At 43.7% G+C, this 16,302-nt stretch overlaps 1 protein-coding gene and 1 non-coding gene across 49 annotated transcripts in view; both read left to right on the forward strand.

Annotated features, from left to right (window-relative positions):
• EP400 (E1A binding protein p400) overlaps positions 1-16,302 on the forward strand; it is a 120,445-nt gene that overhangs the window by 64,380 nt on the left and 39,763 nt on the right. For all 48 annotated transcript variants that reach the window (XM_023647363.2, XM_070220468.1, XM_070220469.1 and 45 more), the window contains 6 exons: positions 980-1,135; positions 2,515-2,609; positions 3,116-3,387; positions 13,030-13,232; positions 13,323-13,492; positions 15,265-15,461. In XM_023647363.2, coding sequence (XP_023503131.2) covers positions 980-1,135; positions 2,515-2,609; positions 3,116-3,387; positions 13,030-13,232; positions 13,323-13,492; positions 15,265-15,461 — 1,093 coding nt within the window. The remainder of the gene's footprint in view (positions 1-979; positions 1,136-2,514; positions 2,610-3,115; positions 3,388-13,029; positions 13,233-13,322; positions 13,493-15,264; positions 15,462-16,302) is intronic.
• LOC111774866 (small nucleolar RNA SNORA49) lies at positions 14,843-14,973 on the forward strand. Its single transcript, XR_002810167.1, has one exon. It is a non-coding gene; the product is annotated as a small nucleolar RNA SNORA49 (small nucleolar RNA).

Raw genomic sequence — 16,302 nt, forward strand, 5'->3', positions numbered from 1 at the left:
TATATACAGGTTTTACAATTTTAACTCCTAGACCAAAGCCTCCTAGGCCTTTGGCTGAGAACGATATGTTCCTGTAGTAATTGCTTTTCGAAGAAAATGAAGGGATGCTATTTAAGTAGCATGTTAGTATTAATCCTTAATGATTACATGGCAGCACTTTAGTCATTTCAGTCCCTCTCACGGTAGGTTAGGATTCCAAGGTGGTGTCCGTAGCAGCCTCGGCTGGTGCCCTCCCTTAGCCGTCTTCCCAGGATGTGTTGTTCATGGCTCTTGTCAGGGGCGAAGGGCTTTGTTGTCAGCCAGGTCTGGGATGCCCTGCACCAGCTCTGGAGTCACATGCACATCAGCAGAGCAGAGGCACCCGGGAAGCTTGCTGCAAAGAAACTGTTTAATGTGGTTTAATTTCATATTTCTCCAGTTTTTTGACCAATGGGGTGAGGCCATCTGTTCCATTTCTGTTGAGCTCTAGTTGTGTAGAGCACACTGTGGGGCCTTTCCTCCAGAGAGTTAAGAAAGACTTAACCACACAAAAGCTGGAAAATGGCAAGCTCCTTAATTAGTGTCAGTAGAGCATTTGGCCTGAAAAACAAGTCTTTGGAAATTTCTTCATCTAGCATCCAGTTGGGTGGCAAGCACCAAAACATGATCTGGGAGCTGGGACCTTCCACCTATGACTGGCTTGGGGGTTTAGGGCCTCAAACACATGTGACACACCCTCAGCAGGTATCCATTGTGTCACCAGAAATAGGAATTGCAAGGAAGAGCTGAGCTTTGTCTTGATTTTAAGCAAAATGACATTGTTCCTTAGAGTTTTCATTCATTGTGAATGAAATATTTTCATTTTTCTCCAAGTAACTGAACATTGCATTGCCTCGTTGGAGTAAATTTGATTTTGGAGTTTTGGTTATTGCCTTGTTTGTTTTTGTATATTTGGAAGTAGTGTAGCCTGTAGGTAAAAGGCGCACCCATGTGATTGCAGGTAGCGTTCTTCAGATCGTGTCTGCGCCTGGGCAGTCCTATCTGCGACCCCCAGGCCCTGTGGTGATGCAGACTGTGTCTCAGGCGGGCGCCCTGAATGCCCTGGGAAGCAAACCCCCGGCCAGCGGCCCAGGCCCTGCACCCGTGACCCCGCCAGGTGAGTGCTCAGGAAACAGACTTGGCTTTGAAGCTTCTTTCTGACTTTCTTCGCTTCTAAGGTAACTGCAAGATGTTTATGATATCTGCTGTGTGCCCCAGAACCTGCAAGTCCCATCTTTGGCCATCTCTGATTTCCACAGACGGGCTGGTATCAGCTTCGTTGGTTTTCTTTCTCTTTCGCTCTCAAAGGTGTTGGTTGAATATAATCAGCCTCCACTCACCTTAGATTTGGGATTTTTTTTGCTCTAACAAGAGACTTGGAATCATGAGAAATTTTGATTGTTAATGTCAAATATATTTCTCGAATGTGTGAGAATTTCCCCTGGGACAGGTAGTGGAGCCTGGTTCAGAGCCTTCTCCATCTAGCCCAGCCTATGCTGCTCCTCACCCATCCTGCAGCCTGCTTCCTGTCCTGCTCTCCCTGGGTGCACCCCATCTGTGGTGCCTGCTGAGGAGCCCACGGACTGAGCAGGCACTCAGGTCGAATTGACCTGTGGAAGCAGCAGGGAGCACTCCCAACCTGAATTCCTTGTCACCGCTCAGCCCCAGTCCGTGGATGGTGTGTGGCAAAGCTGGGGTGGGGCCTGTGTACCCCCTTCCCATTGGACTGTGCCAGTGGGATGCTGGAGGAGGCTGCAGCGCTGTCAGTGTTGCCCTGGCAGCAGTTCTGCATCCCAGCTGTGGCATGTGGTTCCACTTGCAGTGAGTTCCATTTTCCAGGTTTTCTCTCACTCTCCTAGAACCAGCAGCTGGCATCCTCCCCAGAGCTTAATAAATCCTGTCTTGTGGGCCTCGAGCTCCTGTGCCTGGCACCAGCCCCAGCCCCTAGGTTCTAATCACCTTGGCTCTTCCCTTTGCCCCCCTGAGGTGGATGTCTGACCCCAGAGCCCTTTTCAGTCCTCAGGTACCTCTTTCAGCAGTCTCCTGTGTGAAAGTCTCTGTCAGGACAAACAGCTTGGCCCTGCTGGTAGGAGCAGGCCGTGTGTCATCCTGGGGTGGTTCTGTCCTGGTCTGGAGGACAGTGCTGACTCCCTGGCCACAGGCAGTTGGGGTAAATGATGAAGGACGAAGGGCAGTGGAGTGCTGGGGTCCATATGGCTGCTGCACTGGTGTGATGGCAGTGAGGATGACCAGAGTCTGAGGTGTGTGGTGGGCTCCTCTGAGCACATGGGGCACTCACCAAAGGAGAGATAGACCCATGATGCTCAGATTAGATTGTCACCAGAGAGCAGGAATGCTTTGCTGGCAGTTCTGAATAATTTACACATTCCAGAAATGTGCTGGTGAAAGGTGATAGAGATCGTGCTCGTGGAGAATGAGGGTCTGGAGAGCGTGCCAGTAGGCTTGGTTTCCAACTCTTCACTTTTGCATTTGTAGTGGGTGTGCCTGGTCGAGTGGCAGTCAATCCCCTGGCTGCAGGAGACCCTGGAATGGCCTCCAAGCCAGCCTCTCCCATTGGAGGACCAACCCAGGTATGGTGCAGTACACCTGAACGCCATGGATGGGTGACAACCGCATGCATGGAAGTTGTTTTTCAGAAATTGCTTGTTATAAGAGATGGTTGTGATATCTAACAGCTTCTATGAGGCATCATCAATTTATGTGCCTTCCAAAATACATAGTCTCTCTGAATTAAAAAATTTTGATTTTAAAAACACATTTCTGAATAAAAGGAACGAAACTGGACTTTATAATTGCAAAAATCCCCTTTCACATTTTTTTATATTCTCGTACCTGCCTTCTAGATGTTAGAAATGCTCACAGTGTTTTGAGAAATATTTTTCACGTTGGCGAGGAAAAGAGTGCCACTTTTCTGTGCTTCCTTTCTGTCGCTATTTCCTCTAGAACCAGGACCTGTGTGTCCTAGTGTACCCTGTGCAGCAGTCACCATACATGAGGGGCCCCACAGGGTTTGGGGAGACCAGTAACTGGGCCTCTTGTTTCGCAGTAACCATTTACATCCTTGTTTTTGATAAAGGAGGAAAAGACCAGACTTTTGAAAGAGCGGCTGGACCAGATTTATTTTGTCAATGAACGGCGGTGTTCCCGCGCTCCTGTCTACGGCAGAGATTTGTTGGGGATTTGTTCCCTGGCTGGCAGAGAGCAGATGCCCTGGCTCGGGGCTTTGGATAGCAGTCACAGGAAGGGGGCTGGGCCAGCGAGCTGTTTCACGTCACCCTCCAAAAGTCAGAGGGACCTGATTCTGACGCTGACTCAACGTCAGGAATCCCTCCAGGATGTTATTGACAGGTAGGGTGGCCCAGTGTACAGATGTATTTTAAAGGTTTTTTACTCTCTGTATTGCACCCCAGCAACTATTGGTGTTGTTTTGAGGATGTTCATCTTATTCCCATAAGTTTCTCCCTGAGTTGTCTCTTGGAAGTCTGTTTTGCAATCACTTTGGGGGTCTTCAGCTTTGGTGTCAGACGGTCTCTCTGGGAAGCCTGCCACACCTGCAGGTTGATTTCTTTCTCTGTGGGTACTGGGCCTGTCTTGGGGGTGGCCTTGGGGTGGACGTTGGCCAGCCTGTGTGCAGAGCCACAGCACTCGACCTAATTCTGGGTGTGGAAACAGACCATTGTGTTGACGATTTTCTTTGTTTTGCTCTTTTAAAATAATATTTTATTAAAAACACACGCATGTTTTAACATTGCATGATGAGAAATGTTTAAGAGGTAAATTCAAACAGACTTTTAAGAGAAAATAAAAAGTCAAATGCTGTTGGGGCACAGCAGCCACACTGATCCCTCCTCTGCCAAGCCTGTGTCTTTGCTTCCTGTTTCCCGTATGTAGAGTTTCGGACCTGTTTGCAGTTTCATTCACTGCTTTGACCTAGTTTCTAGATTCAGCCTGAGACTGTGTTTTCTCTCCCTTCTCTGTTTTGTTTGTGTTGCTGAGCGGCAGTGCCCGTGGTTACTTATATTTACAGTGGGAAACCCAGCAGTGCTCCTGTGCCCTGGCTCAGTTTTCAGACGTTATCTACTGAAGGTCTCTCACATCAAGAACAGAAATAATGGAGAAAAATAAAACTGGGAGTGGTTCTCCACATGTGAGCGAGTCAGCCTCTAACTTGTGACTCTTTCCTCCAGTCTCCATGAAGTTAAGGGTGGTAACCACCTGCACTCGTGCACTCTTCTTTCCCGATTTGTCTTTCTTTCCTTCTTCTTCTTCTAACATTAAGGATAATTTTTAAAAAAATAAACTGTGTTTTTTAGAGCAGTTTTAGATTCACAACAAAATTTAGAGGAAGGTACAGAGATTTCCTGTCTATCCCCTGCTGCCACACCTGCCATTTCCCCTGTTGTTAACGTCTTAGGTTAGAGTGGTACATTTGTTAGGATTGACGAACCTGCATTGACACATCATAATCACCTCGAGTCCATAGCTTACATTAGAGTCCGCTCTAGGTGTTGTACATTCAACGGATTTGGACAAATGTATGACATGTATCCATCATTGTGGTGTCTTACAGAATAGTTTTACTGCCCTGAAAATCCTCTGTGCTCCACCTGTTCATTTCTCCTTCCTCCCTAATCCCTGGCAATCACTCTTTTTACTGTCTCCATAATTGTGCTTTTCCAGAATGTCATATAGCTGGAATCACACAGTGTGTAGCCTTTTCAGATTGGCTTCTTTCACTTAGCAATATGCGTTTAAGGTTCCTCTGTGTCTTTTTGTGGCTTGATAGCTTATTTCTTTTTAGTGCTGAATAATATTGCATTGTCTGGTTGTGTCATAGTTTATCCATTCATCTACTGAAGATCATCTTGGTTGCTTCCAAGTGTTGGCAGTTATGACTAAAGCTGCGATAAACGTCTGTGTGCATGTTTTTGTGTGGACATAACTTTGAGTTCCTTTGGGTAGAGCATATGATAAGAGTATGTTTAGTTTTGTAAAAACTGCCAAACTGTCTTCCAAAGTGGCTGTACCATTTTGTATTCCCACCAGCAGTGGATGAAGAGTCCCTCCTGTTCCACGTCCTTGTCAGCATTTGGTGTTGTCTGTGTTCTAGACTTTGGCCATTCTAATAGGTGTGTAGTGGTGTCTTGTTGCCTTAATTTACAATTCCCCTATGGCATATAACGTGGAGCATCTTTTCGTATGCTTATTTGCCATCTGTATATCTTCTTTGGTGAAGTGACTGTTCAGGTCTCTGGCCCCCTTTTTTTTTATGGTGAGGAAGATGGGCTCTGAGCTAACATCTGTTGCCAATATTTGTCTTTTTGCTTGAGGAAGGTTGTTGCTGAGCTACCATCTGTGCCAGTCTTCCTCTATTTTGTATGTGGCACACCGCCATGACATGACTAGATGAGTGGTATGTAGGTCCGCACGTGGATCCAAACCCACAAACCCCTGGTCGCTGAAGCAGAGTGCATGAACTTAACCAGTATGCCAACAGGCTGGCCCCTGACCCATTTTTAAAAATTGGATTCTTTTCTTTTCTTTTTTTTTTTAAAGATTGGTACCTGAGCCAATATCTGTTGCCAATCTTCTCTCTTTTCAAAAATTTTTCTTCTCCCCAAAGCTCCCCAGTACCTAGTTGTATATTCTAGTTGTAGGTCCTTCTGGTTCTGCTGTGTGGGACACCACCTCAGCATGGCTTGATGAGTGGTGCCAGCTCTGCACCCAGGACCCAAACTGGTGAAACCCTGGGCCACTGAAGTGGAGCATGCAAACCCAAATACTTGGCCACGAGGCCGGCCCCAGTTAGGTTATTTTCTTATTGTTGAGTTTTAAGAGTTCTTTATATATTCTGGATAACAGTCCTTTATCAGATGTGTCTTTTGCAAATATTTTGTCCCAGTCCGTAGTGTGTCTTCTCGTTCTCTTGACAACATCCTTCAAAGAGCAGAAGTTTTTAATTCTGATAAAGTCTAGCTTATCAATTCTTTCATGGATCATACCTTTGGTGTTGTATTTAAAAAGTCATCAACGTACCCCAGGTCAGCTAGGTTTTCTCCTGTTATCTTCTAAGAATTTGAGTTTCGCATTTTACGTTTAGGTCTCCGATCCATTTTGAGTTAATTTTTGTGAATGATGGAGGTTCGCTGCCTAGATTCTTTTTCTTTTTTTAAATTGTTTTATTGGGGTCATATTGCCTTACAACATTGTATAAATTTCAGGTGTACATCACTCTATTTCAGTTTCTGTGTAGACTGCGTGGTGTTCACCACCAACGGTCCAGTGTTTATCCATCACTGTACATATGTGCCCCTTTACCCCAGTTGCCCTCCCCTCACTGCTTTCTGTGGTAACCACTAATCTCTTCTCCTTATGTATGTGTGTGTGTATTTATCTTCCAAATATGAGTGAAAGCATGTCATATTTGTCTTTCTCTGACTTATTTCACTCAGCGTGATACCCTCAGGGTCCATCTGTGTTGCTGCAAATGACATAGTTTTGTCTTTCTTATGGCTGAGTAGTATTCCATTGTATATGTATATATATGCCACATCTTTATCCATTGATCTGTTAATGGGCACTTGGGTTGTTTCCACATCTCAGCTATTGTGAATAATGCTGCAGTGAACATAGGATGCATGTATCTTTTTGAATTATTGATTTCATGTTCTTTGGATAAATATCCAGTAGTGGAATAGCTGGATCATATGGTATTTCTATTTTTAACTTTTTGAGAAATCTCCATACTGTTTTCCATAGTGGCTGCACCCGTTTGGATTCCCACCAGCAGTGTGTGAGAGTTCCCTTCTCGCCACATCCTCTCTAACACTTGTTATTGCTTGTCTTGTAAATTATAGCCATGCTGATGGATGTAAGGTGATATCTCATTGTAGTTTTGATTTGCATTTAGTGATCTTTAACATCTTTTCATGTGCCTGTTGGCAATCTGTATCTCTTCTTTGGACACGTCATTCATATCCTCTGCCCATTTTTTGATCAAATTGTTCATTTTTTTTGTTGTTGAGTTGTATGAGTTCTTTATATAGTTTGGAAATTAACCCCTTGTCAAATATATAATTTGCAAATATTTTCTCCCAGTTGGTGGGTTATCTTTTCATTTTGTTGATAGTTACCTTTGCCTTGTAGAAGCTTTTTAGTCTGATGTGGTTCCACTTGCTTATTTTTTCTTCTATTTCCCTTGTCTGAGTAGGCATGGTATTCAAAAACATACTGCTAACACCTGTGTCAGAGAGCATACTGCCTATATTTTCTTCTAGGAGTTTTATGGTTTCAGGTCTTGGATTCAAGTCTTTAATCCATTTTGAGTTAATTTTTGTGTGTGGTTTAAGATGATGGTCTACTCTCATTCCTTTGTGTGTGGCTGTCCAGTTTTCCCAACACCACTTACGAAGAGACTTTGCTTTCTCCATTTCATGTTCTTGGCTCCTTTGTTGAAGATTAGCTGTCCGTAGATGTGTGGTTTTATTTCTGGGCTTTCAGTTCTGATCCATTGATCTGTGTGTCTGTTTTTGTGCCAGCACCATGCTGGGTTTTTTTTTTTTTTAAAGATTTTATTTTTCCTGGGGCTGGCCCTGTGGCTGAGTGGTTAAGTTTGCGTGCTCCGCTGCAGGCGGCCCAGTGTTTCGTTGGTTCGAGTCCTGGGTGCGGACACGGCACTGCTCATCGTACCACGCTGAGGCAGCATTCCATGTGCCACAACTCGAAGGACCTACAACAAAGAATATACAACTATGTACCGGGGGGCTTTGGGGAGAAAAAGGAAAAAAATAAAATCTTTAAAAAAAAAAGATTTTATTTTTCCTTTTTCTCCCCAAAGCACTCCTGTGTATAGCTGAGTATTTTTAGTTGTGGGTCCTTCTTCTAGTTGTGGCATGTGGGATGCTGCCTCAGCATGGCCTGATGAGCGGTGCCGTGTCCACACCCAGGATTTGAACCAGCAAAACCCTGGGCTGCTGAAGCAGAGCACGCAAACTTAACCACTCGGCCACGGGGCCGGCCCCTACCATGCTGTTGTTGTTCCATGTAGTTTTAGGATTCTTTGTTCTATTTCTGTGAAGAATGCCATTGGCATTCTGATTGGGATTGCGTTGAATCTGGAGATTGCTTTAGGTAATATGGACATTTTAACTATGTTTATTCCTCCAATCCATGAGCATGGTATATCTTTCCATTTCTTTTTTTTTTTTTTTTTTTCCCAAGGAAGATTAGCCCTGAGCTAACATCTGCCAATCCTCCTCTTTTTTTCTGAGGAAAACTGGCCCTGAGCTAACATCCGTGCCCATCTTCCTCTACTTTCTATGTGGGATGCCTACTGCAGCACGGCTTAACATGTGGTACCATGTCTGCACCCAGGATTTGACCGGAGAACCCAGGGCTGCTGAAGCGGATGCGTGCACTTAACTGCTGCACCACCGGGCTGGCTCCTCCATTTCTTTATGTCTTCTTCAGTTCCTCTCAATAGTGTCTTATAGTTTTCAACGTATAGATCTTTCACCTCCTTGGTTAAATGTATTCCTAGGTATTTTATTCTTTTTGTTGCAACTGTAAATGGGATTGTGTTCTTGATTTCCCTTTCTGCTGGTTTGTTGTTCATGTATAGAAATGCACCTGATTTTTGTCTGTTGATTTTGTACCCTGCAACTTTACTATATTCATTGATTATTTCTAATAGTTTTTTGGTGGATTCTTTAGGGTTTTCTACATGTAGAATCATGTCATCTGCAAATAATGACAGTTTTCCTTCTTTCTTATTTGGATCTTTTTTATTTCTTTTTCTTGCCTACTTACTCTGGCTAAAACTTCCGGTACTATGTTGAATAAGTCTGGCGAGAGTAGGCATACTTGTCTTGTTCCTGCTCTCAGAGGAATAGCTTTCAGTTTTGCACTGTTGAGTATGATGTTGGCTGTGGGTTTGTCATATATGGTCTTTATTATGTTGAGGTATTTTCCTTCTATATCCATTTTTATTGAGGATTTTTATGGTAAATGGATGTTGGATCTTCTCAGATGCTTTCTCTGCATCTGTTAAGATTATCATGTGACTTTTATTTTTTGTTTTGTTCATGTGATGTTTCACATTGACTGATTTGTGGATGTTGAACCATCCCTGCATCCCTGGAAGAATTCTCACTTGACCATGGTGTGTGATCCTTTTAATGTATTGTTATATTCGATTTGCTAATATTTCGTTGAGGATTTTTGCATCTGTGTTCATCAGCAATATTGCTCTGTGATTTTCCTTTTTTGTGTTGTCCTTGTCTGGTTTTGGTATCAGGGTAACACTGGCCTTGTATAATGCGTTAGGAAGTGTCCCGTCCTCTTCAATTTTTCGGAATAGTTTTAGAAAGATAGGTGTTAAATCTTCTTTGAATGTTTGGTAGAATTCACCAGAGAAGCCATCTGGTCCTGCACTTTTGTTTTTTGGGGAGGTTTTTGATTACTGTTTCAGTCTCTTTGTCATTTGTCTATTTAGGTTCTCTGTTTCTTATTGATTCACTGTTGGGAGGTTGTATGATTCTAAGAATTTATCCATTTCTTCTAAGTTATCCAATTTGTTGGCATATAGCTTTTCATAGTATTCTCTTATAATACTTTGTATTTCTGTGGTATCTGTTGTAATTTCTCCTCTTTCTTTTCTGATTTTATTTATTCGAGTCTTCTCTCTCTTTTTCTTTTTTTTTTTTTAAAGATTTTATTTTTTTCCTTTTTCTCCCCAAAGCCCTCCAGTACATAGTTGTATATTCTTCGTTGTGGGTCCTTCTATTTATGACATGTGGGATGCTGCCTCAGCGTGGTTTGATGAACAGTGCCATGTCCGCACCAGGATTCGAACCAGTGAAACACTGGGCCACCTGCAGTGGAGTGTGCGAACTTAAGCACTCGGCCACGGGGCCAGCCCCTCTCTCTCTTTTTCTTAGTGAGTCTGGCTAAGGGTTTGTCAATTTTGTTTATCTTCTCGAAGAACCAGCTCTTAGTTTCACTGATTCTTTCTCTTGTTTCTTTTTAGTCTCTATTTCATTTACTTCTGCTCTGATTTTTATTACTTCTCTCCTGCTACTGACTTTGGGCTTTGTTCTTCTTTTTCTAGTTCTTTTAGGTATACGGTAAGCTTGTTTATTTGAGATTTTTCTTGTTTGTTGAGGTAGGCCTGCATTGCTGTAAATTTTCCTCTTAGTACTGCTTTTGCTGCATCCCATGTTTTGGTGTGTGGTGTTTTCCTTTTTATTTGTTTCTAGGTATTTTTTGCTTTCCCTTTTGATTTCTTCATTGATCCAGTGTTGTTCAGTAGCATGTTCTTTAGGACCCACATATTTGTGAATTTATCAGTGTTTTTCTTGTAGTCGACTTCGAGTTTCATAGCATTGTCGTCAGAAAAGATGCTTGATATGATTTCAAGCTTCTTAAATTTATTGAGGCTTGCTTTGGTTCCCATCGTATGGTCTGTTTTCGAGAAGGTTCCAAGTGTACTTGAGAAGAATGTGTATTCTGGTTTTGGATGGATTGTTCTATATGTGTGTATATATATGTATGTATATATGTAGTCCATCTGGTCTAGTGTTTCATTTAAGTCCACTGTTTCCTTGTTGACTTTCTGTCTGGATGATCTATCCATTGTTGAAGTGGGGCGTTGAGGTCCCCTACTCTGATTGTGTTGCTGTCAGTTTCTCTCTTTAGTCTGTTAATAGCTGCTTTATGTACTTTGGTGCTCTTGTGTTAAGTTCATATATATTAATACATATTATGTCTTCTTGTTGGAATGTCCCTTTTATCATTATGTAATGCCCATCTTTGTCTCTTGTTATCCTTTTTATTCTGAAGTCTGCTTTGTCTGATGTAAGTACAGCTACATCCACTTTCTTTTGCTTGCCATTTATATGGAGTATCATCTTGCATCCCTTCACTCTGAGCCTGTTTGTCTTTAGAGCTGAGATGTGTTTCCTGGAGGCAGCATATTGTTGGGTCTTGTTTTTTAATCTATACTGCCACTCTGTGTCTTTTTCCTGTTTTGCTGAGGAAGATTCCCCTGAGCTAACATCCATTGCCAACCCTCCTCTTTTTTTTTTCTTCGTGAGGAAGATTAGCCCTGAACCAACATCTGTGCCAAGCTGGAAAGACCTGGTCACTGCCGGGGGGAAGGGGAGGAGATGCACACACTGGATGTGCTGGTAGACAGGCAGGGAGTAATCACCCTCTCTACCCCCGCCAGGACTGCCCTCCAGTAAGCAGGCTAAGTCTGCTGGGAGAGGGGTAGAGAGCAAGCTGGCCTGCCTTCTCTGCCCCTTCCAGGACTGCTTGAGCAAGCCACCTGTTTTCTCACAGTTGTGCAGGCCAGTATGTTTTGGAAATTCAAGTCAGAGGGCCCCACCCCAGCTGAGACAATCTGAGATTATATACTATCCCCAATGTTGGAAAGTCAGAGCAGAGTTACAAAGCATAAATAAAGAGAAAACTGAGGAAAACATAGAAAACCACCAAATTGAAATGGCAGACAGAAATACAAGGAAAAAGAAACAACAGAAATACAGAACAACCAGAAAACAAAAGACAAAATGGCATATTTATTAAGCCGCAATATATCAATAATCACTCTAAGTGCGAACGGATTGAATTCACCGATCAAAAGACAAAGAGTTGTCTGTGTGGCTGAGTGGTTGAAGTCCCACGTGCCCTGCTTCAGTGGCCCAGGCTCTGAGGTTTGGATCCTAGGTGCAGACCTGTTCCGCTCGCCAGCCATGCTGTGGAGGTGTCCCACACACAAACAAAGTAGAGGGAGATTGTGGCCGCGTAGGGAATCTTCCATTGGTCAGTGGCTTGCTGACTGGTTGTAGCTTAGAGAAGAGAGAGAAAGGGAACAACTCACTCCACCGTGGTGCTGACGTCGCTCTTAGATTCATTTTATGCATGTGGATGTCCAGTTGTTCAGCACCATTTGTTGAACAGACTCTCTTGCTCTCTTGTTGCCTTTGCTCTTTTGTCAAAGACCAGTTGATTATATTTATGCGGGTCTGTTTCTGAGTTCTCTATTCCGTTCCATTGAATCATTTGTCTATTCTTCTTTGGCAATACTACACCATCTTGGTTACTGCAGCCTTATAGTAAGTCTCAAAGTCAGGTAACACCAGTCCTTCAACTTTGTTCTTTTCCTTCAATTTGTGTCGACTCTTCCAGGTCTTTTGCTTTTCCGTATAATTTTAGGTTCAGTTTGTTAATATCCACAAAGTAACTTGCTAGGATTTTGATTGGGATTGTGTTGAATGGGTAGATCAAGTTGGGAAGAACTGACATCTTGACAATATTGTCTTCCTATCTGTGAACATGGAATATCTCTCCATTTGATTAGTTCTTTGATTTTGCTTATCAGCCTTTTGGTACATGCAGTTGGTAGCAAGTCATGGAAACCCAGCTTCAGCTGACTTCCAGAGTAAGGGCTTTTCTGGTGCAGGTGGCATCTGGGGGTGGGGAAAGGGGTGTCAGGTTGGCTGTAATGACTCATGTGAGTTGTCATTGTGCTGCTCTCTCCAGGGCCTCTTCATCCCAAGTCTGGCTCCCCTCCTGGTGGCACAGTGCCTGTGGCAGCTCTAGGGTTCACATTCTCCCCACAGGCCATCCGGGAGATGGAGTACCTGTATCCCAAAAATTCCCATCAGAAGACAGGTCCTTCACATGGAATGGGCTGTCTGCACCCGTTCCTGCAGTCTGGGGGATGCCCTATGCTGGTTGTTTTGATCTGGGTGGTCTTTGATGGCCAGGACTGGTCGAGACCTGCTCCCATGATTGCTGTGATGGATAGTATGGGCCGTCACAGCAGCCACATCAGCCCCGTGGTGACTAGAATTAGGCACTCTGGCTTCTCTGGCAGCTCCGACTGTCAAAGGGTTCTGCTCTCTTCCTTCTGGAGCCTTCACTGCCTGAGACAGAGGTGCTGCGTGGTGGAGATGCTGTGTGACGAGCATGCTTTTTGCTTCTCAGGGTGGTGTGTGTGATCCCTCCGGTTGTGGCTGCGCCCCCCTCCTTGTGGGTGGCAAGGCCGCCCTCCCTCTACAGCCACAGGATGAGGATCTTCAGGCACTGCCTCAAAGAACACACAGCTCCCTATGCCCAGCAGCTGCAGCAGATGACGGCTCTGCGCTCACTGCAGTTTCCAGAGCTGAGATTGGTCCAGTTTGACTCAGGTATGAGAGGAGATCCCATTTGCACTGCTTACCATGTCAGATTCACTTGCTTTGGATTCTGAGATACTCTTGATGTTACTCATTTCACAGGAAAGCTGGAAGCCTTAGCTATTTTACTACAGAAATTGAAATCTGAGGGACGTCGAGTGCTGATTTTATCGCAGATGGTTCTTATGTTAGATATCTTAGAAATGTTCTTGAACTTCCATTATCTCACCTATATAAGAATTGATGAAAATGCCAACAGTGAACAGAGGCAGGTAAGAAGAAATTGTTTACTTTGTTACCATTTACAGTTCAGTTGTGTAAACTTTAATCGCCAGTTTCTGACCTGGTTTCTCAGAGCTGTGTAAATTCAGTGTTGTCATGACCCTTCTGAACAAAGGAAAGAACTTGTGAATGTCGTTGGACTTTGGTAATTCTTTAGCTCCATCCTTTGATATGTTTTCATAAGTCATTTTATTCCAGAGACACACAGTCGGTTAGATGTCTCAGAATTAGACTTGATGTCCTCCGGTCATTACAGGACAAGATTGGTGTGCTTCAGGAGGTGGTATGGGGTGGAAATACAGAAACTGTCTAGATGAATTTGCAGTAAAGAAATCCAAGTTAAAATAATATGCTTGTTTTTCACTCGTCAGATTTGCTAAGGGTATCTTGATTCCCTCAGGTACAACGAGACAGGCATTCTCATACCCTGCTGGTAGGGGTGCAGATTACTACCACTTTCTAGAAGGCAAGTTGACAGTATCGGTTGTGAACCCCAAAAATGGATATGTGCCTGGCGTAGTAGTTCTGTATCTGCGACTCTCTCCCCCAGCACCACCACACTTCTTAAAGATTTATGTACACAGTTGTTCACTGTAGAAATGTTCGTAACAACTCCCAGTTCAGAGCAAAATGACTGGTAGTAGAACAGTGCGTGGATAAGTTGTCCCTGTGCCGTAGGGCTTGGCAGTATTGTAAACAGACCCCGTCCCAGGCATTCCAGGGGATGCACTGAGAAGCCATCATCAACAGCATTTCGGAACAGATTTTAGTAGCATTGCAAAATGTTCCCGAGAGCCAAAGGCAAGCTATTTTTTTACCCACTTATCTTACCCCCTTCAGGTTATATGGCACAGTCAGGGCTTCTCACACACGTTCACACACACGAGAAGGCCTGCAAGGAAATACCCTACAGTCTTTTTTTTTTTAGTAAAGATTTTATTTTTCAGTTTCTTCCCAAAGCCCCCTGGTACATAGTTGTGTATTTTTAGTTGTGGGTCCTTCTAGTTGTGGCATGTGGGACGCCGCCTCAGCCTGGCTTGACGAGCGGTGCCATGTCCACGCCCAGGATCCGAACCAGCAAAACCCTGGGTTGCTGAAGTGGAGTGCGCGAACTTAACCACTCAGCCACGGGGCCGACCCCCACCACAGTCTTTATTAACAAGCTTTCTTGGTAGTGATGTAACAAATTATATAGAGAATTTCTTGAAGGAGAAGGGTTGGTCAACTGCTGTGTCTGTTTTGGCACTGAGATCATGGCAGAAGAGAAGTGTTCAGCTGAGGCCATTTCAGCTCATGGCCTTGAGTGAGGTGGAGGAGCCTCTCTTCCTCATTGTTACCTACTCCCTCAGCCTTACTCCAGGGACTTTTGCTGTAAAGTGCCCTGGCATTGCCTGAGGGCACATGAAAAAGCACATATCCCTCCCCAGTAAGACTCTGTGTTCTTGTGGGGCCTACAGATTGAGCTGACAGTGTGTGTCAGATGGAATCTGACATTTTCCTTTTTGTAAGTGATGACTCACATTATTTAAATAGTGTGTAGAGATGTTTGTGATCTGTGAGTGAGAGATGACGCAAATGCACAGAAGAGCTAGAATAAAATGCTAAAATCTGGTCTAATTTGAACATAGGCCATGTGTCAAAGGAAACACAAACCAAATAGTTTTGTTATGGAATAGTTTCTGACTGATACATAGCAGAAAGTGTCAAAGGTTTCTGAACATTTACCAAGAATACTAACTGGAGATTTTTTATTTCATCTTAGGAACTGATGAGGAGTTTCAACAGAGACAGGAGGATTTTCTGTGCAATTCTCTCCACTCACAGCCGCGCTACAGGCGTGAGCCTGGTAGAGGCAGACGCGGTGGTGTTCTATGACAATGACCTGAACCCTGTGATGGATGCCAAGGCCCAGGAGTGGTGTGACAGAATTGGGAGGCGCAAGGATGTGCACATATACAGGTGAGGAGTGGGCTAAGGCTGGGGTGAGCCTATGTGCGAGGGGGAGCTCTGTGCAGGCGTGGGCGCTGGATGCGCTGCCGCGGAGAGGCCTGTGGGCCTGGGATAGCACGCTGCAGTGCACTTTGGAAGTTTCCGCTAAGTTTTGTTTACTTTTCCTTCAGGCAGACTTATGTTCCTGCTATCTTATTTATTCTTTCTTTATATTTAACATTTGCTTGAGATACAATTTAGTTTGCTTGAAATTGTGACTGAGTTGTGTTGCTTAGACATAACTTGCTGTCCTTTCAACATGTATTTGTTGTATCTCTTTTAGAGTATCTGAACCTTAAAGAATGATTTATGTTTTAGGTTGTTTCAACTATCGTCAAATATGAATTATCTGTTAGTAAATTGGCTATTGAAAGAATTAAATCTTATAACTGGCCAAATATATGTAATTGAGGAAAATGGAGAAGGCCCTGCTCTATTTCTGAATTTCCAGAAGTATTTACGTAGTAGTGCAGTCATAGTAGGTCTGCAGTTTTTTTGCGTATTTGTTTTGTGCCCGGTGTGCGCTGAGCACTTGATGCGCCCCTTCTGTGCCGCGGCCGCTTCTCTGACATGTCAGCGTGAAGTCTCACAAGTGGCGGCTGGCCCAGGACTGAAGCCCCAGCTTGTGCGACGTAGTAATCTTAGTGTATTTAAAGAGCTTTATTGTTGTGTTTCTGACTATAAATATATTATTTGTTCATTGAAAAAAAAGAAGAAAATCAAGTAGAGAAGAGTAACTCTCCCATAGAAATAGCAGTCAGTCACATTTTGGTGTATGGCTTTCCAGGCATTTAAAAAATTTTCTTAGATG

Source organism: Equus caballus, chromosome 8 (genome assembly GCF_041296265.1).
Source record: "Equus caballus isolate H_3958 breed thoroughbred chromosome 8, TB-T2T, whole genome shotgun sequence".
In the NCBI taxonomy this organism is placed as follows: Eukaryota; Metazoa; Chordata; class Mammalia; order Perissodactyla; family Equidae; genus Equus; species Equus caballus.